General features: G+C 49.1%; 6 protein-coding genes across 6 annotated transcripts; 4 read left to right on the top strand and 2 right to left on the bottom strand.

Annotated features, from left to right (window-relative positions):
• Positions 1–2293: 2293 nt before the first annotated feature.
• GGI43DRAFT_417918 (Elongator subunit IKI3) lies at positions 2294–7089 on the bottom strand. Its single transcript, XM_083207474.1, has 3 exons — positions 6460–7089; positions 4539–6271; positions 2294–4474 (listed from the first exon to the last, which is right to left on the bottom strand). The coding sequence occupies exons 1-3, from the start codon at positions 6615–6617 to the stop codon at positions 2430–2432; spliced, it is 3936 nt and encodes a 1311-aa protein (XP_083055715.1). The 5' UTR covers positions 6618–7089; the 3' UTR covers positions 2294–2429.
• A 149-nt stretch (positions 7090–7238) lies between these two features.
• GGI43DRAFT_271196 (DUF3984 domain-containing protein) lies at positions 7239–8768 on the top strand. The gene is made up of 2 exons (XM_083201083.1): positions 7239–7258; positions 7461–8768. Exon 2 carries the CDS (start codon positions 7539–7541, stop codon positions 8640–8642), a length of 1104 nt encoding a protein of 367 aa, XP_083055714.1. The 5' UTR covers positions 7239–7258; positions 7461–7538; the 3' UTR covers positions 8643–8768.
• A 3011-nt stretch (positions 8769–11779) lies between these two features.
• GGI43DRAFT_271069 (uncharacterized protein) lies at positions 11780–13324 on the top strand. Its single transcript, XM_083201079.1, has one exon. The coding sequence runs from the start codon at positions 12006–12008 to the stop codon at positions 12996–12998; it is 993 nt and encodes a 330-aa protein (XP_083055713.1). The 5' UTR covers positions 11780–12005; the 3' UTR covers positions 12999–13324.
• Positions 13325–14076: 752 nt separating this feature from the next.
• GGI43DRAFT_271110 (uncharacterized protein) lies at positions 14077–15395 on the top strand. The gene is made up of 2 exons (XM_083201080.1): positions 14077–14472; positions 14601–15395. The coding sequence occupies exons 1-2, from the start codon at positions 14240–14242 to the stop codon at positions 15148–15150; spliced, it is 783 nt and encodes a 260-aa protein (XP_083055712.1). The 5' UTR covers positions 14077–14239; the 3' UTR covers positions 15151–15395.
• Positions 15388–17318, bottom strand: GGI43DRAFT_271158 (uncharacterized protein). The gene has a single exon (XM_083201082.1). The coding sequence runs from the start codon at positions 16931–16933 to the stop codon at positions 15641–15643; it is 1293 nt and encodes a 430-aa protein (XP_083055711.1). The 5' UTR covers positions 16934–17318; the 3' UTR covers positions 15388–15640.
• GGI43DRAFT_271112 (uncharacterized protein) lies at positions 17117–18595 on the top strand. Its single transcript, XM_083201081.1, has 2 exons — positions 17117–17503; positions 17562–18595. The coding sequence occupies exons 1-2, from the start codon at positions 17299–17301 to the stop codon at positions 18473–18475; spliced, it is 1119 nt and encodes a 372-aa protein (XP_083055710.1). The 5' UTR covers positions 17117–17298; the 3' UTR covers positions 18476–18595.
• Positions 18596–23551: the final 4956 nt, after the last annotated feature.

Genomic DNA, 23551 nt, shown 5'->3' with positions numbered 1-23551 from the left:
GAGTCACAGGCCCAGAAGCCAAAGACAACCAACAACATTTTCAACGTAGAGTTTGACAAAAAGTCTTCGTCCTTGCGAACAAAGGATCAATATTAATGAATACCTTCCTACTTGGGATACGCTCAAGCTTTTGAAGCCAATAGGCAAATTTTCAAGTTAAAGAACCAACAACAGAAGACAACCAACAACACAATTGATAGAGCTGTTGACCAATTATCAGCTAAGATACTATATACCAATAGTTGCCAAAAAGCGGACCTTTGTGAGCTTACTCTTAATTTAGCACGGCACAGACGCCGGTGGTTTCCTTAACAGCCCGGTTAATCCGATACGCTGTGTGCTAAGTCCCATCCGCTGCTAAGTCTGATCTGCTGCTAAATCCGATCCGCTGTCCAGGTAATATTCCGCTCGCGATTAAATGAGGGATAACTATTTCATCAAAATACTTCCAGTCATCCATCATCTATACCAATACTACCGTTACATTACCCTAGCGCCAGCTCTGCAAATAGACTCAATAGGGCTTACACAAGAAAGTGATACATAATTCGCGCTCGCAGGATTCGAGAGCCAAATATCCGTCCGTATACAATTACAAAGGTCTGGTAAGTTTGCCGTCGAAAGACACTAATAAGAACGTTAACGGTGAGTATTCGTTTTTGCTCTGTTATAAAGGAGCATAATAAAAAGGCCTGCATAAACGTAGACTTTAATAGGCCGGATTCTGTTTTATAACTAATTCATATCTAGTACATGCTTATAGCTCTTGTTACAATTTATATATGAAGTTTTTACATCAAGCTTTTCAGAGCCACTAATAAACTCACGCTCTATTCCGACCTAAGAACTGTAATTATCAAATTATTAATGCTTTCCTCCGAGATGCTACCATCATCTGCTTAGTAGTATAATTTGATGCTGTTCCTAGTACTGCAGTTAGTCGCAGATATGTGTGTACCAACCGGCACAGAATTAATGTACCCGGTAGATTTCCCAACTACCAGACCACTTATAACCTCTTAAAAGACCATAGCTGTCTTGCCAAAATAAACAGAGCTGTAATCCAGCGCTGGGGGAATCCCAGGAAGTGGCAGCAATAGCTAAGCTCTTGAGGGCGACTCCGGGGTTAAAGCTACCTAAGGTCATCTGTTAGTATCTAATGGGCTCTGAGCTCTTAGAATAAATAGTAGGGTTGCCTCTTACCTTCGGACCAACCACCATCCCAACAGTGTTCCTTTAGACTAAGATCGGGAGCTTGGTAATAAACTCTTAAATGGACTTTACCTCTTATTTTAAATGGCAAAGCAGCAAGGTTAGACCCTAAGTCAGCTATGGGGAGGGTAGCGCCTCTCTTCCAAGGATTGCTAACGCAATACTCTTGAACAGCATTGGGATTCTCTTTTGTACTTCTAGTTAGTTTAAGCTACAGCAGCTCATTACATTACAATATTACCTTGGCAATAAACCCTGATATTTGATCTATCCCAGTCTATAGCAGCGATAGACGTGTTTCAGGCAACGCGGACCTTTAAGTTAGTGAGGTAGCCTGGCTTTTAAGTTTCACTAGGACCACATTACTCTTAAAACAGGCCCTTTGCAGATACAGAGTAAATTCAGATCTATAATTTAATGTTAATATTTTCTCTAAATGTAGCAGAGTAAAAGTCTTACCTCTCTTCCCTTAGCAAAGCTAATAATAGCAAGTGGGGTAAAATATTTAGTATAGAATAATATATTACTAAGTATATAAAATTTTATAAAAAATATGATATAATATTAGTTTACCTTAGTAAAAGTAATATAAAATTTCTTATTTATATTAACAAGTTTAGTTATAATATTAAAGTTACTATAATATATAATTAATAAATTTAAAATAATACCTTGTAAAGTAAAAAAAGATATAGTACTTTATATTTGAATTAAAATTAATAAATAAAAAGTGTAAGGCTTTATATTTAAATTAAAATATATAAATAAAAGGAAATAGTAATATAAACAGTAGTGCTTATTTAATAAACTTGCTGTACTGATAAATAATAGCTTAAAAGCCCCTTAAGTTGGAAGAATAGTTATTTAAAACTGGATACTTGCATAACTATTTATAAATAATATTAATCTATAATAAAGAACTTGACGGGACTCTGAATTTTCCACTACCTATGGTCGTATGTGCTTGGATTTATAATAATTTGACTTATATGTAATTGTCTAAACAGGGCTACAGCGGCTAAGAAAGAATAAGAATACAGATCTATATAAACTTTTATAACATGGCAAATATCATTCATGGTTATATTGCGAATCCATTATCATTAATATGAGATGAAAGAGACACACACTATGGCAAGATATAAATTCATTCCCTATTTGAACACATGAAGCGAATAGAAAAAATAAATTCTCAAAGTAGACATAAAACTCCATAATCATCCCAATAATGCCAGCTTCTTCATCCCTGTGACAACCGGTGGCTCAAGCTTCTTGCCCTGCTCTTGAATAAATTCTTGAAACACGCCTTCTCCTCCCGAAGCCTTCCACGCATTCGATTCATCAGCTTGTTGCTGTTGCTCCTGTTCCTGTTGCTGTTGAAGTTGCTGTGCTGCCGAAACAGCGAATACTTCCCTCACAGCAACCTCACACGCCTCTGTCACATCTGCCATCAGTGCCTCCGCCGCTCTCGCTCGCTCGGCCATGCCTCTCCTCACAAGGGCGAAAACCAGCCTCTCGACTTCGGATTTTGCAGTCTCCACGCGCTCAATAAGTCGTCGTACACTGTTGACCAAGTACTCTTCCTCGTAAACGGTGCCCTTTCGTCCTCTGGCGCGTTTCTTCTCCTCCCTACGACGATTCTTGCTCGTAGCGCGGCTGACACCTGTGCCAGCGGTGCCTACACTGCCTGCCTTGCCAGTGTAACGGGTGAACAGACTGGCAGAGGTGCTGACGCGCGAACTGGCTGCTACGGAAACGTCGTCGGGTAGATCCAGCCCACCAGCACGCTCACCTTCGTAGAAAGCCAGTGGGTCTTCAGCAGCCTTCAGGCGCAGCTCGGCAACACGAGGAACTTGGGCGCGAAGTTGGGCCTTGCAGTCGGCCAAAAACTCAGTCGTCCGGCCGAGTGCTTCAGCAAGTCCAACGTCGATGGCGCTCTCAAGAAGCTCGGGACGTGAGTGCTGAATGACAAGGCGAATGGCCTCGGCAAAATGGTAACCACGGCAGAGGCACTTAACAGCGGTCTCGAGCGAAGAAAGGTAGTCGAGGTGGATAGTGGCGGCAGATGAAAAGTCTTTGGCCTCCCAGAGGGCGTCTGCGAGGGCGGTAGCAAGCTCGGATTTGCTATCTGCAGAGAGGGGAGGATCTTGCTGATAGGCCGTGAAGAGACATTCCTGCCAGCATGTAGCGCCGGCCGAACGATAGCAGTTGGTGGCTTTGGCGTAGTTTTTGATCGATTCGTATGCCAAACCTGCTTCCCGATATTGAGATTTTGATTCTAGGTAGATGGCATAGATTTCAGTCAGTGTTTGCAAGCGGGGCGGGTCGTATCTGTAGAGTTTGAGGGAGTCTTGGTAAAGGTCGTGCTTGCTAGTGTACTTGCACAGTTCATCAAACGCATCAAGAGCCTGGAGATGACCCAGTGCTTTCTGCCGACGGGCGAGGTGATCATCAATCTCAAACTTGCGGCGAAGCTCAGAAAGAACGTGCAGGCTTTGAATAAAGGGAAGATATTCTCTTGGATCTCGCTGGGATTGCTGTGCGACAAGCAAAGCAAGGTCAAGGTTGTACAGACCCAAGGCATTCTCATATACTCGATTGACATCCACGAGGAAGCAGATATGCTCCACTGCCTTTTCGGCAAGCTTCTCGTCTTCTTGCATCAGCTCAGCAACAAGAGTCAATCCGTCATCCATAGCGGGAGGCACTTTGCAGACATGAGCGGAGATGATGTTTTGGAGGTGGGTTGCTTTGAGAGACTGGAGACCCTTCAGAACTGCGTCGCAAATTGCATTGACCTTGGAGCCTTGAGGCTTCGTAGAGGGTGCCGGTTCTGGGACCGCACTGATGCTGTGAAAGTGCGAGTGAGCCTTGGATCGCTTGGTATCTTGATACATGGTTTGCGTGACATCTTCCTCCCTAAGTGATGAGAGGAATAGGTCGATGTAAGAGACCTCGCTGAGCTGATCCAAGAAGATGCCAACGTTTGAGAGGAACTGCTCGGGTTTGTGATCGTATAGAATGTTCATATCAACTCGCTGCGATCGACAGTATGAGAATGCTCGCGCATAGTTCTTCTCGTCGATTAAGCTTCTAATACCGGCAACAACCATGGCTCTGGGGAAGATGGTTTCCAGGTTGCCTCGTGGCATTTGAAGCACAATGCTCATGTTAGTTGGCATTGCTGTGACCAGACGAGAACCACGTTCTACGCTACGGCAGCGCTCATCTTTTTCGGGATCATCGCCAGGAACTTCCAAATCTGCTTCCAGTTAGCATGATATTACCAAAATTGGGCCATTTTTCTTCTAAAAATATCAACTTACCCTCAACATCTGCTGTCAAGTGCACGTACTTGACAAAGTGATTACTAGTGGTGTAGATGAGGTGATTTGGAGTAACAACAAAAGAAGTACAGTTCTTGGCCAATAATCTAGAGTTGGCAAAGATGTGTCCCGCCCTTGAAAGTCCAAAGGCCATTTCGACGTCTTCATGCTTGCTGACTTCGAACCATGGAAGCTGTGTTGTGAACTGGAAAGGAAGAACTTCATCTCCAGAATTTGAGAGCCTGTACAATCTGCCGGATTGGTCTTGACCGTAGCTCTCAACAGTAGAATCGTCCTCGCGAGTCGCAGTGGCCCCGAGAACCAGATTGCTATCCAGCATGCTGATCTCGGCAGTGTTTCCTTCGCCAGTCGATACAACTAGCTGCAGATGGCCCAAGTCATCTTGGTAGCCCATACAACGCAAGCTGTTGTCAGCCACCCAGCAGATTCTTAGAGGTATATGATGCTCTGGCATATTAGGGGTATCAAAGGGTAGCTTAAGCACCTCTACCGGCTTAGTCGATCGCCCATTTTTCAAGGGCAGCTCATAGAGGTCTACACCTTTCTGATGCAGAACTACGAATGAAGAGTTTTGGCGCCCAAACGCTACGTCAACAACGGAAGACTCTGCTTTGACCTCGAATAAGGACATAGGGGGAGGCACATTGGCAGTGCGGAAGGGTGTGATCTTGACAGTTTCACCATCGATAACGGCGACTACTCCATTATCATACGGTAGCCGGCATGAGCCTCGAGATGTGTGGAAGATTTGCTCGGCGAGGATCATGCTCTCCAACGATACTGCAGCAAATCGAAGAGCCTTCTCCGAGTGCCAAGCCAGGCAGCCAAATCCTGGGTCCATGGCAATTTCTTGCTTCAGATACCAATGGTAATTGCCCGTCGTCCAGAGTTGAATGGTATCGCTAAGAATAACAGCCAAAACTGTTGAGTCTGAGTTCCACTCGAGTCGAATCTTGGTGTCACTGGCATCCAAGGGGGAACCGTTTGGCGATCGCAGAGTAAACTGTCCATGGCGCAGACCGTTACGCTCGAAGAATACGACGTCGACTCTATCCGTCAAGCGCTGAACACCGGCAATTAGATTACCAGATGGCCTCCAACTCAAAGCGCCTTCAAATCCGTCCACAGGCTCGCTGACACTATCTAGCTCTCCCTCGCGAGAGTAGACTCTGATGGCGCGCCGAGAGCCGTTTAGAGCTGAGTTGACAGCTACATATGCGCCATCTCCACGCCAGCTAATAGAGGCAGATCCGTCTTCGTTGGAGCTCGGAAGACCCTGGTCGACTTTGAGTGGTATCGTGGGATCTCTGAGGGCCTTGGCACCGCGGCCTTCGAACTGTGTCTCTTTCTTGCCCCATCCTACAGAAACGTGCTTTGACGCCTTGAGATCCTCTTCCGTCATGGTAACCTCTGCGACGGGGTCATATGTGCTTCCCATGAAGACCACAGAGTTGGCCTTTGTGACGACGGTCAACAGCTCTCCGTCTGGGGACCATCGCGCCGCCGTAATACCGGCATCGATAGATCCCATAATCTCAATGTGAACATCAAAGGGTCCACCCGGTTCTTCGCGAACCGTAATGATATCGCCGCCTTCCAGAACGATGCATGTCGTAGAGCTGCCGCTCAGGTACTGAAGATTGACGATTCTGTCGACGAGGAGATCGGGGGTCGGACTGGGCGCATCCCAACGGGCAAGTGTGCGACGGGTTCTTGAGATTTCATCATGTTAGTCTTTATATTTCTCTCTTTTTCTTTTTCGTAATATTATTGCAGATAAACCAGACACTTCCCTGCCACAAGCAAAGAAAGAATAAAAATTCAAGCAGTAAAAGGTACTGCCCCGCCCCCGCCTTCGTTCTCGCAAAAAAAACACACAAAGACATTCGCAAAGACGCACATTGAATCTTTCTCCGACAGCCTCACCAGCTCGATGGTCTGATTCTGAGGCGTTGGCCCAATGGAGCACACAATTTCGTCAGTCTCGGGATCCCAGCAGGCGGCGGTGATGTCCGGATGCCGCCATCTTCCGAATCGGAGGTTGCGAAGGTTGCGCATCGTGAAGCGGCGGCTTTGGAGGGGCTCAGCACATGGATTAAAAAAAAGAGAGAATAAAACAAGAAAAAAAGAATAAACCCTGGTCGATGGGCTGATGGAGTGGGTGGGCGTCGCGTGAAGAATCGGACGACTGAGCGTCGATCTGTTTTCGTTCTTTATTTCCTTGTTGTCTCAAGGTTGCATTCGATGCTGTTTTCAGTCAAGAGTTGTGGACGTTGGCGGAACTATTTTTTTTTTTTTTTTTTTTTTTCGTCGTCTCCCATAGCTGGGCTGTATAGACTGGGCCGCAGAGATTTTGATAGCTCGCAGCCTGAACCCATTGTAACTTTTGCGCCAGATCGGCGCTAACGGCCCCCAAGTTGATTCATGTTCTGGAGCCCAGTCTTTAAGGTGTGTTACTGTTATACTGGAACTGCTAGCTACTGGATAGATAGTCTCAGTCTCAGCACAGTAAAGTAAAACTTCAACGGTATATCCCATTTTACTAATTTTCCATGATCTGCCGTCTCTTCTTGGCAGCATAAATCCAGAAACGAAAACAAATAGGAACCCCCGGCAGTTACATCCATCACCGCCACCAGAAATGCAACTGTAAATCACCACGAGACCGGCAATTTTGCAGCGTCATTAGCGGCTCTACAGTGCGTGCACCAGCGCTTGATGACGGCACTCGGCGAATCACAGGCAGCTTCCAACCTCGGAACTTGCTTCCCTGCTTGAGCTAAAAGCATCTCAACCAGCGCCCGACTCCTCTCTTGACCTGCCTGCTTGTCTGTCATTTCTTGCCGCCTCCCGCCGATTGTGATTTTCTTTTTATTCCACGTCTGAGCCCTGTCTTTTTAGAGACTTTGAGCCGTAACTCTGAGCTTCAATCGACCATTTTCGCAATCGGCGACTTTCTGTTGAATCGACCCGCCCAGCATGGACGTCTCTTACATTCCCCATGCCGAGCGCGTCCGCCGCAAGAATCGATCATCCACCAATGTCAACCATCTCTCGCTTGCTCCTCTGACCACGAAGCTTCCACTCGATGATGATGAGGTTCTTATCGACGCCGGTGTGCCAGTGCCCCGGCCCAATACTTCGTATCTACAAGGCAAATCCGCTCCCACTACACCTCGGCTACTCGCTAGCTCCGCAACCAACCCTCGCTCGCGCTCGAGATCACGAAATCGCACACCCACTGCTACGGGTGCCCCAATCACTAAGAGCAAATCGTCGTCGCATCTCAGCCATGCGGCGAGAAAATCTACGTCCGGCACCATGACCCCCCGCCGGCGGCACAATGATGAGGGACCTGATGGCGATTGGCTGCTGAGAACCGGCGCAATGATGACTTTTGAGGCGAGAGAATACAAGGGCCAATCATGGCTCATCTCGCGCCAGAGCTCTACGAGTCTCACAGGCATCCGGAACATTGAAGATGTTGCGTTTGAAGATGAACTTGCCCGGGAAAGAGAAATTACAAGCTTGCTTACGAGCAGACGCGGCAGTCTGGCCGACGATGACATGTCTATTTCAGTTATTGGAAGCAAGATACACAGTCGGTCTCAAAGCCGCTCTCACAGCATTCACGGTAGCCGGAGTCAGCTCATGACTCCCATAGAACGAACTATAGACGATAGCTACTTCCCCAACCAAGAGTCGCTCGCCGGACCCGATTTCGTCGATCTCGACGAGAGGCTAGAGGAACTGGAGCGAGACACTCTTGAAGACGCCGAAGCCGACGTCAAGAGGCTGATGCGACGCGGCACCGGGGGCAAGGCGTCTTGGATGACTGGCTTCATGGGATGGTCACTCTTCTCGGTGGACGAGCATGAGGAGGAGACGGATGACGACGACGAATCAGAGTACGACGAGTCACTTGCAGATTCTCAATCGCACGTGGACCGCAGTGCTTGGCTGAAGCGTCACGTCGAAGGACCTTTGGACCCAGAGGACTTTGTGCCGCCTCCAACAACGGATGAGGGAGGCTGGAGTGATGCGGCTTGGCTGCTTAGCGTAGCATCAAAGGTTATCTTTTGAGAAGTGGGAAATTTATACCTTGTTTTTTTTTTTTTTGTTTTTTTTTTTGAGGGGCGCGTATACCAGCATCTTATTGCTAGCGGTAGTAATGGAATCTACTTGTCAAGTCGCGATGAGAATTTCTTTCTTTTTTTTCTTAAATCTTTCTTAAATCTTTCAACTTAATGTATTATTAGGAGCCATTTTTCTTCCCCAGATAAACGATCGATCGATCGATCGAGCTCCAGGTGGATACACGCGGAGTAGCAAACATGCCTTCCTGTCTTTTTCATCCCAAAAAAATAATGCATTTTGGTGCAACGACTCAGTACCCCAATACACAAGACTGTTATCTTTCATATCTTGCCTGCAGAAAGCCACCAATCTTACGTGCAGGTCCCGTTTCGGCTTGGTACGGCTCTTGGATCATACACTTGCGAGCACCATATATAACTAGTCCTGTTTGTATGCATATGCAGACGCGAAGCCTGTTTGGCGAACGCACAGCCAGGGATTCTCAGCCATGTAATCTCCACCACAGCTCAGCTTAGGCACATATGGCTTCATACCATAACATCGTCTGCCATTAAGCGTGCTGCCATGTCCGGGCACTAATACAGAATGAACTTGTCCAAGCCCCGAGATGAAGAGTTCGGTTCCAAAACTCAAGCGGCGTGCCCGTAGTAGACGCTGCCGGGGAAGCTAATAGGCTCGCATATGGCACAATAAACCAAAGAGCCGGCAAAGGGGAAGCCATGGGCTTTCGTCTGAATCGTTGCGATCGCTTCCTCCTCATCTAACCCCTCTCTTGACAAGACACAAATTCCAGTGCCGTGGGTTTCTGGTCTCCACACCTGGCTGCTGGGAACGCCCACGATGTGACGATGGATGGCTGGACCGGTGGGAGGAGCTTGCCACTGGTTCTACTGCTATTTGCTGTCAGGCTTTGCTTGTCTCCCAATGCATCTGCGGAGTATCCATCATTATGGGGTATAACAGCTGTATGCAGCGCGCGTGAGTCCATCTTGGTACCTAATAGGAGCAGCTCGTCTCTCCATGTCACATCTGCATCTGCGTGCTGTAATGCATGTACGAGGTATGCACTCACGCCTGTTACCCTCGCAGCCAATTCCAATTTATCCCAAACATGCAAGTACTACTTGTACGTATGCCATGTATGAGCATGTAAGGTATGAATCGCTGTCAACAGCTCTTTGGGTACGAGTGGCTCTACTATTAAGCTATACCATATCGTATCGTACATGCCGCGTCCACTAGTCACTGAGACTTAAAGCTGAGTCCCATGGCGGCGGCAGCCCAATGCCGGACAAAAGGTTGGATTTGAGACGACATGCTCGCTGGGTTCGGGTAACCCAGTCCGGAGGGGTGACAGGACAGGGGCTTATTTGCAATCCCAAACCAAGCATCGCCATCTCCAAATCCGAACCCTCGGGCCGCTCTCGCTCTCGTTTCGTTCTGTCGGGTCACGATGGACACGGCCAGATGTCTTGAAGCCATGATTCCAAACCCTCCCTTGGGCGAGTGATACTACGATTATACTATATATATATATAGCACTTATATGAAGCCTATTTATAAACAATAAAAAGCATTACAGTATAACTAATCGTAGCCCATACAATCCTTACATAGACTCGCTTATACTACTACTTCCTCCCTTACAGCTGAGGTCAAAACCGTACCGGGGGCCTGCTCCAACTAGATGGTGCCGAAATAATCGGCCCATTTAATGGTTCGTTTTCTTGCTTTTTCTTCATTTCCCGCCAGGCTTGAAGCTCTTCGTTTCTTTTTTGCCCTAAGCTTTTCCGGCCTTGCTTTGCTTCGCTTTATTTGGATATTCGTAGCCAATCAGCCCCACTCCACTGCTGTTGGCGGTATGTACATGTAAGCCATCTATAATTGATACCCGGTAGAGCTCGCTAAATAACTGTAGGGAGGTGATGCAGGTGCGTGGTATTACTTTTTTTTTTGCTTTTTGCCTTTTAGTTTTGTCCCAGCCTTGATTTTTTCCTTATACTAAGGGGGTGTATTATTTATTGCCGGCATTGCCAGGATGCGGTGAAGCAAACCCCCCGGCAGTGTGTGTCGTTGCAGCAAAAGCTTTCCATGTTATTTAATGAAAAACGCCTTTTGTCTCCCCTACAAGCTGAAACCTCCTCTGTGTGTTTACGTGGCCATGTATCTAAATCCCTTCTCCAGGCATTTGACAAGATCGTCAAGTAAAAACTTGGACAACTATCTCGCCCAAGCTGATGTCACCATGCCTCTGTCCCCTCAACTCAGTTGGATATCAACCCCAAAATCCACCCTCTCCAAGCAAGCCCGTCAGCCACCGCCAATCGGAGACCGCCATCATTTACGGTAGCATCACTTAATAATAGTACAAAATAGCCCTCCATTGACGGCCTCCACTGATTGAATGATCGCTAAATGGGCCCACCGCCAGATGATCATTCAGCGCTACTCTCCACGGCCCGGGCGCGCCAACCAGCTCTCCCGCGTATAGCTTCCCGCAACCGTGACGGCCTGGTTTTTGCCTCTTCGGCTTTTTGCTGCTAAGGCTGCAATGGCGATGGACCGGGCCCCCCCCCCTTCTCCCCCTCTCTCCCTTTCTTGCGGTGTCGTGTGTCTGATTGCTACGTCAGTCCCTACTTGTAGCCATATGCATAATAAAGGCGTGTCAAAAAATTGCGCCGCCCAGGCATATATGCATGTACAAGTGAGGAGTATGCACGATTATAGTAGTCCACCAAAGGCTGGATTGCGGCGGTTGTTGGACGTGCGCAAGTGCGAGACGCCTCTTGGGCTTTCGGTCTCGACCCCGGTCACCGGGCTCCCTCTCCTTGGTTTTGGTTTCTCTTCTCTCACGTCCTCTTTGTTGATCTGTCACAAAACGTCAAGCCCGGCATAAGCATCTCCAGGCAATTCAGAACACATGTACTAAGGCGCATGTAGTCTGGAGCTACTACTACATACTACCTGCATTTGCATGCGGCGAGCTGAGGCTTTTGCGCCTTCTCTCTCTCCTACATATTCGACTAACGTCCTTCACGTGCTTCTGCTTCTTTTTACTGCCCTTTTTTTTTTTTTTTTCCTTTTTTGTGCCTTTTCAAAGTTTTGAATCTTCTCTTTGAGAATTTCGCTCTTTTTTTGTTTTATCGGACGGAGTCTGGCGTCGACAAACAAACCTCACCAGAGAAGTAGGTTAAAACAAGAGTCAAGTGTGCATGGCCCTCAGCTCTTCAGCTCCATCACTGCCGCAAAGAGAAACATGCTGCTGAAACCAGCGGAGCGGTGCCACTCATCCCATTCTTCTCCATCATCCGCATATCCTCCATCTAAACCACCCAGCGTTGTCGAAAAATGGCCATGGCGAGCAATGTCGTCTCCCAGGGCCATCAACACGATGAACGAACTAAGATTGTCATGTACGTCTTCTTCAGCCTGGCACTTTACAACGCGGGCGAGCTGATGTGCCACATCGCCGTCACGTTCAAGCACTATCGAGGACTTTACTGCTGGAGCTTCATTGTCTCGACTTTGGGAATCGCCTTGAGCGCCGTGGGATATCTGCTCCGCACCATTGGCGGGTCCTTGTCGACCTACGTGTACACTGCGCTGGGCATCTTTGGTTGGGCGGCCATGGTCACGGGCCAGTCACTCGTGCTGTACTCCCGGCTGCACATTGTCCTGCCCAGAGAGAGGCTGGTCCGTGGAGTTCTCATCATGATTATTGTCAATGCAATCTGGCTTCTGGTGCCCATCACGGTGTTGATTTTCCTCTGCAACACACCGCAGGCGGGGAAATACGAACAGGCGTATTTCGTTTTTGAAAAGATCGAATTGACAGTCTTTTTCGTCCAAGAAGTCATCATTTCGGTGCTATATATCCGCGAGACATACAATATCCTTCGCAGCTATAGGGGGCTTGTAACTGGCTCATACCGAACCACCATGGTGCATCTCATACTCGTCAACCTGGTCATCATCGCTCTGGATATCAGCATCTTAGTCCTCCAATACACCGACAACTACGACCTCCAGACCGCGTGGAAACCTCTGGTATACAGCATAAAACTAAAGATGGAGTTTAGCGTGCTGAACCGTCTTGTGGAACTGTCCCAGTATATGCGACGCAATAGGGGTCTCGCTCTCATTGATACGCAGACGGTCGATCCAGCCATGGCTCTGCCACTAGGCGTAGTAAATACGGAAGACGGGAGCATCATTGCAAGGAGGAGAGGTACTGTCGACGAGACAAACTTTTCGGCCGCTACATCAATTGCTCCACCTAAAACGCCCAAGAACAACACTCAGCCTGAGACGTCCGTCTCAATATCAGGGCTACATGTGTAAACAATGGCGGTTATTTACAAAGTGCTGTAAAGCAAAATTGGGCGTTTTGGGCGGTAGCAATATCATATCTTACCACTACCGGGAATTGGGCGGCATCGATTACAGTTGGATTATAATTCTTGTACATATTTTTGGATACCAGCATACGTGGTAGCGCTTTGTATTTTATTGCTTTCTGTTGTATTTACTCGAACACGGCAAGGAGTTTGGGACGGAGGATGGGTTCAATCATCAGGGCATTCACGTCAAGGCCGTCTATTAGCGGCCAACGACAGTGACATGGAGTTGTACATTTGGCAGGATATTTTAAAACTACGGCCACGAGAGGAACTGATCAACAGTGACTGCAAACCCCAGCGATTAGATGTTTTAGATATACGAAGCTGTCATTCACCATATGGAGTACCCGTAAATTAGTCTAGCTCCATTACTCCGTACTATAACCTAAAATAAGATTTAGCACCAGGCTGTCGCTGTCGCAGTGGATCCCCGGATCTCGCCAGGAGCCGGATTTTCGTGTGGTGTTTTAGTCTTGTGCTCAGAAAGAGACAATCGTTTGATCATCATCAATAGGTGGTGATGATGGTATACAGTAGTAAAGAGCAATTGATAGTGACAGCATAAAGACGATATAGTTAGTTTACATAATTAATGCTCCAAGTTGCAAGCATCCATACATCCCTACTCGGCACTTCACAAACGATATCCATATCCAGCGATGCAATCCATGCACATGGGCAATTTATACCCTTACCATGCAATGCACATAGAGTACATTCCTATATACCGGTTCCAACCCCCCTAGACTCCGCAGCCACCCTCAGCTCTCCCTCAGCTCGTCTCCGCCCAGCTGACGACGCAGTGCCGGGCTCTGATTACATCCGCAAGCCTCCCAACGCCATCTTGGCTGATTAGTGTGTTGCGTCTTTTTGGCCGAGGCATGTATAATATGGGGAATTGGTCCATTCAGCACGTCGTTGTGTGTAAAACCCGCCCGCCCCCTCCATGTGGTAATACCAAGCAGGCAGGCGAAAAAGACATTAGGCTTTTGCCACGCACCCAGCAAGCCAAGTTCCGAGCAGCCGGGTCATACGTATGAGCAGTATGGATACAGCGAAACTTAATCGTCTGGAAAGCTTTCCTCAAGTCAAGAGCTCTGTGTGAGAAAACGTATTACTTCCGGAGCTTTCTCCTCTTTTCAATAATCTGATTCCCAATGCTTTCTCGATTTTTGCTCCAAAATGCCCGAAATGAATGTCGTGAATAACGACAAGTTTGTCGTGCCCAGGAGCACCGCCGAGTCTCCCCCTCCTCTGCCTCTGCGTCCACCCCGGCCTCGTTCGCCTCTCGATCCGCCTAGCCCTGCCGCGGCTGCGTGCCGTCCATTCCGCGGCGCTGCTGGCGAGACTGCGTTTCCCTTTGCAGAGGCTGACGATGAGAGCGATCTGCCGCCTTCATACGAAACTTCCACGCTGTAAATCTCCCTTCTAGCATTGATTTGAATTGATTTATTTGCGAGACTTTAATTATACGTAGTTCTCAATAGCAGTATTGAATGACAAGAAGAAGACCAAGTGACTAACAAAATGTCTCTCGAAACAGCCCCAGACCAAGCGACGCCCACATCCATGTCACCGTCAGATCAAACGCCAGCGCCTCCTCCCTCCCATCCCTCATGGCAGGCCGAGCCGGCGGCCGCGGCAGCATCAACACCCAGGGCTACCTCCTCACCGCGCCCATGAGCCATACCAGCACCGCCAGCAGCCACAACACCAGCGCCTACTTTAACCCCCGCGGCCCTCATCATCGCCGCCACTCCCGCTGGGATCAATGGGACCACTGGGACCGCCATCATCACAACGTTGATTCTTCAGACTCGGGGGGATGCTGCGGCTTCAGATCCGGCTCAGAGGATGGATGCATCTTCTCCAACCGAGGCGGGTGCTTCTTCTCCGACCGCGACGGATGCTGCTTTTCGGATCGCGGGGGCTGCTGCTTCAGTGATCGCGATGGATGCTGCTGTTCGGACGAAGGAGGGTGCTGCTTCTCGAGCAACCAGGGGGCTTGTTGCTCGGATGGTCCGGGGTGCTGCTGTTCACGATTTGAGGACGAGAGGCTCCCGCCGATGGAGAATAATGTGAGGTTTGCGTGAATGTTTCCTTTCTCGACATCGTGTTTAGTCGTTCAGGCGAAATGGTGCAACGGCGTTACGAGCAATATATCCACAAGGAGGGAGAGCTAGGATGTGTAAATGAATACCTCAAGGCATAAGGAGTTTCTTGGCGCATGCCGGATAGTTGACAATTTGTATTTATATCTGTATTTTTACCTTGCTCAAGCCTCTGTCAAAGGGCAGTCAGCGTTATTTAGCAGCGAAGCTCAAAGGCATCGCCAGCATATTAGGAAATCGAAAATCATATATTCCAAAACCTAAAAAGAAAAAAGAAAAAAATCGTGCTCCAATTCCGTCGTAAAAAGTTTCGTTGAAAAAGGAGAGAAAGAAATGAATCTTGTCGCTTGCTTTGCTTCTAAGTTTGCGCATTTTTCGTGCATCGTAATATCATACATGTCAAATTTCATTCGTCGTCATCAGTTTGCATATCACGATGGTCAAAAATAAGTCACTTCATCAAAAAAATGAATCACCAGGTAGACTGCGTCGAGCCCAGCATAAGCTGTCGCTGATAAAACCGCCCTCCCGTAAAGGCCGTATAGATATCTTCCACCCTCTGCTCCAGGTTCTTGTCCGTCCGGATGGCCTTTTCCACCCGTCGCAGGCGAGACCGGCTCAGCATCACGCCTTTTGGCCGACGATCCTCAAACGCGTACCAGCAGTGCCGCAGCTCGTGACCCTTGAGGTTGCAGGCCGGGCACATGGGTGAGTCGTCGGCCTTCCAAGAAGCCCCGTCGTCGAGTGCCACGTCTGCTTCGGAACCAGTGAAATCGAGGTCGCGAACCTCTCGGTATACTTCTAGGAACGTCCATATCCGGTCCTCTTCCGCCGGCGTGGCAGCGGCCAGTTCTACCACTTCTTTGTCATCCCGAAAAGGCTGCGGTTGCACAGAAGCAGGTGGTGCGTCGTTGTTATCAGGTTGGGGCTCTTCCCGTCGAAGTCTGTTGCTGCTGTCGGTACTGCTGCTGTTGCTGCATTTATGCGTCTTTTTAAAATCAATAGCCTCCTCTGCTTCAGTTCTCCACTCAATGGCAGCAAGATCCAGCTTATCGGCCCCCAGCATAAACTTCTCAAACAAGCCCGGCGAGTACGGCAGGATGCAGTCGGCCACGTCTCGTAGCCAAGTGCCGCAGTGCGTCTCTGGGAAATTCAGCTTGTGGCATCTGGTTACTGCGCTGTACCACTCATGAGCCCAGTCCGCCTCGCCGCCCTCTAGGTCGAACCGCTCCAGCACGTTGGTGTAGTGAACCCTCTCCATCTCAATCCGCTGGCGATATGTCGGGGCCGTCGTGGCTTTGAGAATCATCATCCACTCACGCAGTGAGAGCTTTTCGTCCAGCGCCTCTGCCTTTGCCGGGACAATGGTGCGCAGAATAAGGGCCTTTGTCTTGTCGAGCATCTCATTCCGGCGGTCATACTCTTGCTTCTTGGAGTAGTAAATCTTGTTCTGGTCATGATAGAGGTCAAATTCGTCCTTGGTGAGCTCTGAAACGTCTCTCGCATGAGGGTTAAACTGCTGGACCTGCGGCGGGATTGGGCAGGAAGGCAGATCGTCCGAGGCCTTGTCCGACCACATGTACCGCCATATAAAGACGTCGATATAGGGCTGAATATCGCGCCGCCACTCATCCCAGTCGCCGTACCACTTCAGCACCTTGGGCTCATGATCCAGGTCGTCCAGCAGCGTCGAGTCGTCGTCCGCGGTGCTCCTCCAGATGACGGGCTGAGGATGCACCTGCGCGCTGGATTCCAGAACAGACATTTTTGATGATTTTTTTGCAGGATTCTACGATCGGGAGATCAACCGTAGCGCCTGCGTTGGGTTAGGCCTCGAAGCGGGAAAGAAGGTGATCCATAAGATGAGATCGCCTCGGGGCCCTGAAGCGACCAGCCACACTGATCGCTGGAAGCGCTGAGGCTGTACTCCGTACACTGGCCTAATTGCATTATCGGCATGTCGAGGTCCACCTGCGAGAGCCGAATCAGACGAGGTGCTTTAGCAGCTTGAGAGTTGACGTGTAATGCTGTGCTGTCAGCGGGGGAAAACTAAAACGAAGCAAAACAAGCAAGGCTGGCTGGCTGCAAATGCTATGCTGTTGAAACGAGGTCCACATCCTCACTGGTGAGATGAGCTGGTGTATTTCTAGAGCCGGCGCATGGCCTGGTGCTTTATCTAATGTGGTGAAATCCGGCCTCGGCGCATGTATACCGAAGCTGCGCCCGACGATTACCTGCGGCGCTATCACGGATTACCCGGCAGCCAAGCAGAGTCGACTTGGCATAAACAATACAGGTAGCAGCATACGTATACGCAGCAGCAGCAGCAGCAGTGGTGAGTAGCAGTGGAATTCGCGTTCCCCGCACGCATACCATGCATTAACACTGTTAAGACCGAAAGGACTGCGGCAGAAGCTTAAAGTCGACAGCTAGAGGCGCAGGGTGGAGCAACGACGCCCTCGGGGAAGCCATTAAGAAGGAATCCCTGGACGGCGTTGCTCTTCATTGGATCAACACAATTAACACCGCAATATACATGGCTGCAGCAATGGGCGACGTCGCAGTATCAGAAGATGCTACTCGGCCTGATAGCGGCGGCATGTCCATACCAGGCGCTCAGCAGGAGGTCATGAAGCGCGCAGCCGACCCTTCAGTTGTCTACAGCATCTCCTCCACCTTGTCTAAGCCCATCAACACAAAGTTTGACTTTTTCGTTGTCTGCGGAGCTCTCGACGACATAGTCTGTCACCTTCCTCTCGATACCCTGAGGCTTTACAGACCTGCCCTGGAAACGTTGGCTTCTGCCGACAGCGCACCCAGTCCCGAGGGAGTTTCAGTGCCTTCTTTGGCAGACCGAGCAAGAGATGCAATCAAATTCATCAACAATCCGGATCTGGCGTGGGCACCGCAGCATAAGAACGATTATATGGCAGACCGAAGCCTCTCAGAAAGGGTACACACGGCAGAGCAAATGAAGCCGTTTGTGGAGGAGCTGCTCGGCTGGCTTGCCGACCTCAACTGGCCACCTTACTTAACCTGCGAGAAGCAGCTTGCTCGTTTCCCTGAGTTGACGATTGATCCGATCAAGAAAATTATTCTTGAAAACAGAAATGACCCGGAGTGGCTGTTTCATCTTCTTGTTTTTGTAGAGCAAAATGTGCCCTTGGGAACGTGGGAAAAAATAGAGCCTGAATTGATACAGCTAGCCAATATCGAGGCTGAAGATGAAGAGTCTATCGACTTGAGAGAAGCTTCTCAGCGCATGCTGAGGTTGCTGAACGAGAGCGGTGAAACGGTTGCAAGTTAATCAGCTTTGAGACTTACAGTTCACTCAAGGCAACCAAATCTAACAAGGAAAGTCATATCTGTATTTTGAAACCAAATTGTGTTTGTGTCTAAAGTCCTTGCATTGATATTTGCTCGGGATAGCAAGAACTACTCTCTCTGAGGCTTGATGATCTTAGTCACGGTTTAAAGCTGTGATGGTATAGTGGGTAATATGATCAGCGGTCAGGCTGTTGCAAGGCGTCTTGCTGTTAAGCAGTTCTAAGTCCACGCACAAGCATTACGCTGCTTAGCAATGAAAATATTCAGGATTTGGAAAGCATATCCAAGTAGATGCCTTGGTATTAAAGACAATATACAGGACGTGTGGCAGGAATCTGACTCCGTTGAGCCACGCATGTATACATACCATCTCAGCCATAGCCTTGCGCGAATTCGATGAGCCGAATACGGTAACAAAAAGCGATGCTCTACGTCTTCGTTGTGCTCCAGCACCTGAGATTTTCTAATATCGAGTCCGAAAACTGCGCCTTTTGGGGCAGAAGACATTAGGAGACTACGTGGTTCCCGAATAATCGACTCCTTGCACATCGATAGTAACAGTTTCAATGTCATCAGCCTTTTCAACTATCCATAGCTCAATGAACAGCAGTCTATTGACACACCCGGCTCCTTTCCCCTCTTCTCAAAGGATTTTCAGCCGCATCTTGGTCCTGGCCGCGTACCAAAGCTGTCAGCCGATTGATGCCTAGACGGTTTTTGAGTGATCATGCGTTTGGCGTATCCTCGGTAAATAGATTCCAGACGATTCTATGGTAAGTATTCGCTTTGTTCGCCGAGACACCGGCCCAACGACATTAAGTCAGCTGCTGTTGATCCTACTACCACTCTGCTGCTTGCGAGCCAATCCCATTGTCGTTGTTATTAACTGCCGTTACGTTTGTGCTGATTTGCCCCGCGGGCCTTCTCAACGCAAAATCCGAGTTTGCTGCTCTCTCTTGATACTATGCAGGATGATCAACAGAGTCGCTAAGCCATGGACGGTACTTTGGCCGCGCTTGCTGGGCCAGAAGGGAGGTGTCGGGGGCTGCAGATCATCGCCCTGTTGAGAAGAAGAGACACAGCACTGAAAGTCTAGAACATCCATGGACAGAAACAAACGGCATGCCAAGCCGGGTTCTGCCTTCAAGGATATTCAATAAAGAGTTGCGGAGGACTTGTGTGATCCGTTGATAACGCCACAGTGAACTCGGCCTGGCTGTCTCTAGGAGGTATCTGATAGCTCATACCCTCGTTTCCTCCAGAGTTTGGTGAAATGAGTGTTCACGATCAAGCTCTTTTTTGTCCTTATGCGGTTCTGACGATGATTAGTGTACCATACTAGCAGCAGCTACTTGTAGTGCTCCCGTCAAAGGCCTCGTAGGGCCTAGTGCTTTTTCTCTTGGGCGCAAACTGTGGGCTATTGCGTGAGACTGCGTGGATCTTCGGATTCTCGGGGCTGGGTTGGACTAGACTCTTGCTTCTTCCCCCCAGCCAGCCAGCCAGGATGATAAGGGGGTTTCGCTATGGCAGCTTTGCATGTACTCCATATTATTAGTGCTCCGTCGCATCGGCTCAGCTGCCTGTGCTACCTCCTGGGAACTCCTGCTCGAGGAGAGCGTCGGCTGTACTCCATTAGTAGTGAGCTGGGGGATCTTGATGGACGTCGGAGGTTTAGCAGGAGGCTCCTTGCCAGCCATCCAAGGTTTGTAGCGGTAGTCACGAGCCCCGCTAATGCTTGACGGCAGAGACCTGGCGGACAGGTAGCAGTACATGAGGCTAGTCTCTCTCTCTTATTAATGAGGACTAAATAAAGCACAGGAGAAGGGCTACAGCGTTTATGGTATGTGCTAGATGACTCGAAGTCTCCAGAAAGAGACTCGTGGGACCTTAGTAATTAATACGCATTGTAGGATCGATGAGAATGAGCCCAAGCTCCGCTGAGAGGTGGCTGGCGCTAAGGTACATGTACCTAGGTAAAAATACCAATACAGGCACTTATTCATGATGGCATTTCCTAAATGAGCAGGGCCAGGCCTTGTGGGATGATTTTCACTCCAGCTTACAAAGTATTATGGATATGGTGCTGATGTTATGCTACCTGTGGATATTCAGTGCCGTATCTACATACGGAGTACACGTACCGGCGCAGTACTTAGATGTATGCTCTGTAAGTGCGCTTGTAGGCGAAATGAAGCGTCGATTGTGGTTGGGCAAACGGGTTCTAACAAATCACAGCTCTGCAGAAATAAGTCAATCAAAATAAATAGCAAAATAAACAAAGTGGCACCTCCTGGCATCTCGCTACCCTTTTTTTGCAACACCGTTCCGCCTCTCCTGCGGTATTACAAAGTACCCAAAAGAGCGAGGTTATGCGCTGCTCACAGAGTCTAGAACCGCAAAGGCCTTTGTCAGGTGGGAGTAGCCCTGCAAAAATGATGTAACCGCCTCCCACTCGGACGGATCCCCTGCAGCCATAGACGTAATAGGCGCCATCAGCTCGGGAAGCCATTTATTTGCAGGCGCGGCGCAGGAGGCTCAACGCAGCTGGTTCCCATCTCTACGGGCCAAGTACTGCTACTGTGTACGACTCCACGATTCCGACTTGCCCTGAAGCATCGCGCGCGAGTTGGTAAGAGATGCCAAGGTAGCATTAGCCTCGATGCGATCAGATGGCGATTGGGCTCTGTGAGGATCACTTGGACTTGTGTCTAACAAGAGCATGAACATCCAGATGCAGGGATGTTACTTTTCTCTCTTCTCCCCTCTTCTCTCACTGCTTCTTCTCTCTTATCTTACAGAGTGGTGGGATGTGGGATGCCTCACTCCGGCAGCAACAAAGCCACCCTACCACACCTCACGGCTTCTGACCGGTCTGCTTCTCTTCCTCTATTTTTTCTTTTTGTATAGAATTGATCCATACATTCCCTGCTTCTTGTGACCCCTCACCCCCTTCTTCCCTCCACTCCATGCTGCGGCCCTGCCCACCCCTCCATGTGTTGAAGCCCGTCCATTTCTCCCCTCCTGGTTCGGCTCTCCGGTTTCCCTCCCCTGCACCGGAGAACTTCTGCGTCGAATTGGTTTTAGGGAAGACGACTTGCTCTAAAAAGCAAACCGCGGGCGGGTCGAGAAGGATCAAGCATGCTTGTACCTGGGTTTGCACGCGGGACCCCAGCCTCAGCATCTACCAACCTAGGTAGGTACTTGATATGAGGTTTTGCGTTGCCATATGGTACTATGTATGTGCACTTTGGAGCACCGCTCAAGGACCACTACTGCCAGCACTCACAGTAGGTATATACTGCTAACATGAAAACTCCATGCAAGTAAGCCACTTGTACTCCATACCTTCTCCAGAGAGTATCGCCAGAGAGGAAGAAGCTCGACACCAGGCGTTAGTGGGGATTTGACTCTCCGCCAGCATACGGACTCTTCTCCCCGTTGCCTGTTTGAGTCGTGAATCGAGCTAGGCGGCGACAGCGCAGGTATTAGCTCCTCTATCAGGCCGGAGCTCTTAGGTCTAGATGCCTCTTAGGAGCAGAGAATATGGCATCGCGCCATTTTTTTCACGTCCGCCCACTGCTGCTAAGAATTGGTTCACAAATGCTGCTAGCAACTTGGAAGTTGCAGGTACATGCTTGTATAGCATAATCTTTTGGCTCCATCGACGGGGATTTTCTCGATGGACGACTGTGATGCGATGACGGCGCCACAAACAGCCCATGGGATTTGTCTCCCCCTGTATTTGGAAGAGCAAGGAAATTATAGAGCGTATCACGCCCTTGCTTCTTGCAGCTGCATCCATCAAATTCATGCGAAAGAAACGGAGCCCCTTTTGCTTGCTCACCCAGCATGCCTTGTTCGTGGTGTTTTGCATGCTCTACCACCTTCTGAGGTAGCATTCGGTGGTGGTACAGGTACAAAAATACCAGAAATACGGGGCATGCACTCCCTTGTGCGCACTGCATCAGCCACGGCGCCCACCCGCCAACCAATCTTCAGGCTTTGCATCTCCACTATGCGGCCCGCTGTGACAAAGACGTCAGTGCCCCTCACCCCACTGACGTCTTTGGCGGCACAAGCCATGCATCAGCTTAAAAACTCAACCGGGTTACCACGCCCTCAGCTACCATGTACACAGCTCTTAGCAGACACGCCACAGATCAACACGCTTCTCTATCACCGGCGGTCCTTGGAGCATTGCGCAGGAGAAAAGAGACAACAAAGGAATGGCGAGCGTCCAATCACAAACGTCTCTATCTTCTACTTTGGGGCATATGTCTTGTTGCTTGTCATGGTATATTAAGAAAAAAAAAAAATATCAGGGAACAAAAAGAGAAAACGAAACCCAACGAAAAAGAAAAGTTTTCACCCCCTCCTGAGTAAATTACATGCTGGCAATACACCAAGTTTTTGCCTAAGAGGCGTCCGGAAAATGAACATTTTGGCTACCCGTGCAGTTTACCCACGAGGGTAAGGTACGAGCTTATTGTACCATGCACAACAGCTGTTGCCATGTCCATTTTCTACTGCTGCTACCGTTTACTTGGATAGGTACTTGCTACTGATTAGGTATATAGCTTAGTAGCTGAGGGTAAAATAAAAATAAACCCTCGGAAAGGAAAACGGATGCAGCTGCTGATATAATATGGGAAGCTTGTAAATCGCATCGTCGATCCGAGGACCTACTAGTCCTGTCGTAGCGCTTCCCAGATTGTTTGTTTCGGCAAGGTAGCATGTAGTAATACTGCAGCGCCAGTTCATGCTAGGCAGTGTCGCGGAGCTTGCAGCGCTCTCCGCTAGTCACGGTACCGCCTGTGCGGCCTAGGCCCAGCCTGTAAAGTTGACGATTACAGCATGCTTACCTGGCCGGCCTTGTACCCGATACAAGGGTACCGGCACCTTCGCAGAGCTCCTTCTCTCGTCTTCTGCCCCTCTCCGCGATGCTTTTTAGACGCATTTCTTACCTCAACATCCGCAACGCTCTCGCGTGTTCTTTGACAATCCTCGCTCTTCTCCCTCCCCGACAAAATTACGGCCCTCGTTGACTGCCGGGGAC

The sequence above is a fragment of the Trichoderma evansii genome (genome assembly GCF_050947405.1).
Source record: "Trichoderma evansii strain SZMC 28006 chromosome Unknown GGI43scaffold_32, whole genome shotgun sequence".
Lineage (NCBI taxonomy): Eukaryota > Fungi > Ascomycota > Sordariomycetes > Hypocreales > Hypocreaceae > Trichoderma > Trichoderma evansii.
This window is presented reverse-complemented; position numbering and strand designations above follow the sequence as displayed.

Coding starts and splice junctions, on each gene's coding strand:
- GGI43DRAFT_271110 (XM_083201080.1), top strand. CDS start 14,240: ATGCCCGAAATGAATGTCGTGAATAACGACAAGTTTGTCGTGCCCAGG. Junction 14,473..14,600: donor TCATACGAAACTTCCACGCT/GTAAATCTCCCT, acceptor CTCTCGAAACAG/CCCCAGACCAAGCGACGCCC.
- GGI43DRAFT_271069 (XM_083201079.1), top strand. CDS start 12,006: ATGGCCATGGCGAGCAATGTCGTCTCCCAGGGCCATCAACACGATGAA.
- GGI43DRAFT_417918 (XM_083207474.1), bottom strand. CDS start 6,617: ATGCGCAACCTTCGCAACCTCCGATTCGGAAGATGGCGGCATCCGGAC. Junction 6,272..6,459: donor CTGTCGGAGAAAGATTCAAT/GTGCGTCTTTGC, acceptor TGAAATCTCAAG/AACCCGTCGCACACTTGCCC. Junction 4,475..4,538: donor CTTGACAGCAGATGTTGAGG/GTAAGTTGATAT, acceptor AACTGGAAGCAG/ATTTGGAAGTTCCTGGCGAT.
- GGI43DRAFT_271196 (XM_083201083.1), top strand. CDS start 7,539: ATGGACGTCTCTTACATTCCCCATGCCGAGCGCGTCCGCCGCAAGAAT.
- GGI43DRAFT_271158 (XM_083201082.1), bottom strand. CDS start 16,933: ATGTCTGTTCTGGAATCCAGCGCGCAGGTGCATCCTCAGCCCGTCATC.
- GGI43DRAFT_271112 (XM_083201081.1), top strand. CDS start 17,299: ATGAGCTGGTGTATTTCTAGAGCCGGCGCATGGCCTGGTGCTTTATCT. Junction 17,504..17,561: donor CAGCAGCAGCAGCAGCAGTG/GTGAGTAGCAGT, acceptor AACACTGTTAAG/ACCGAAAGGACTGCGGCAGA.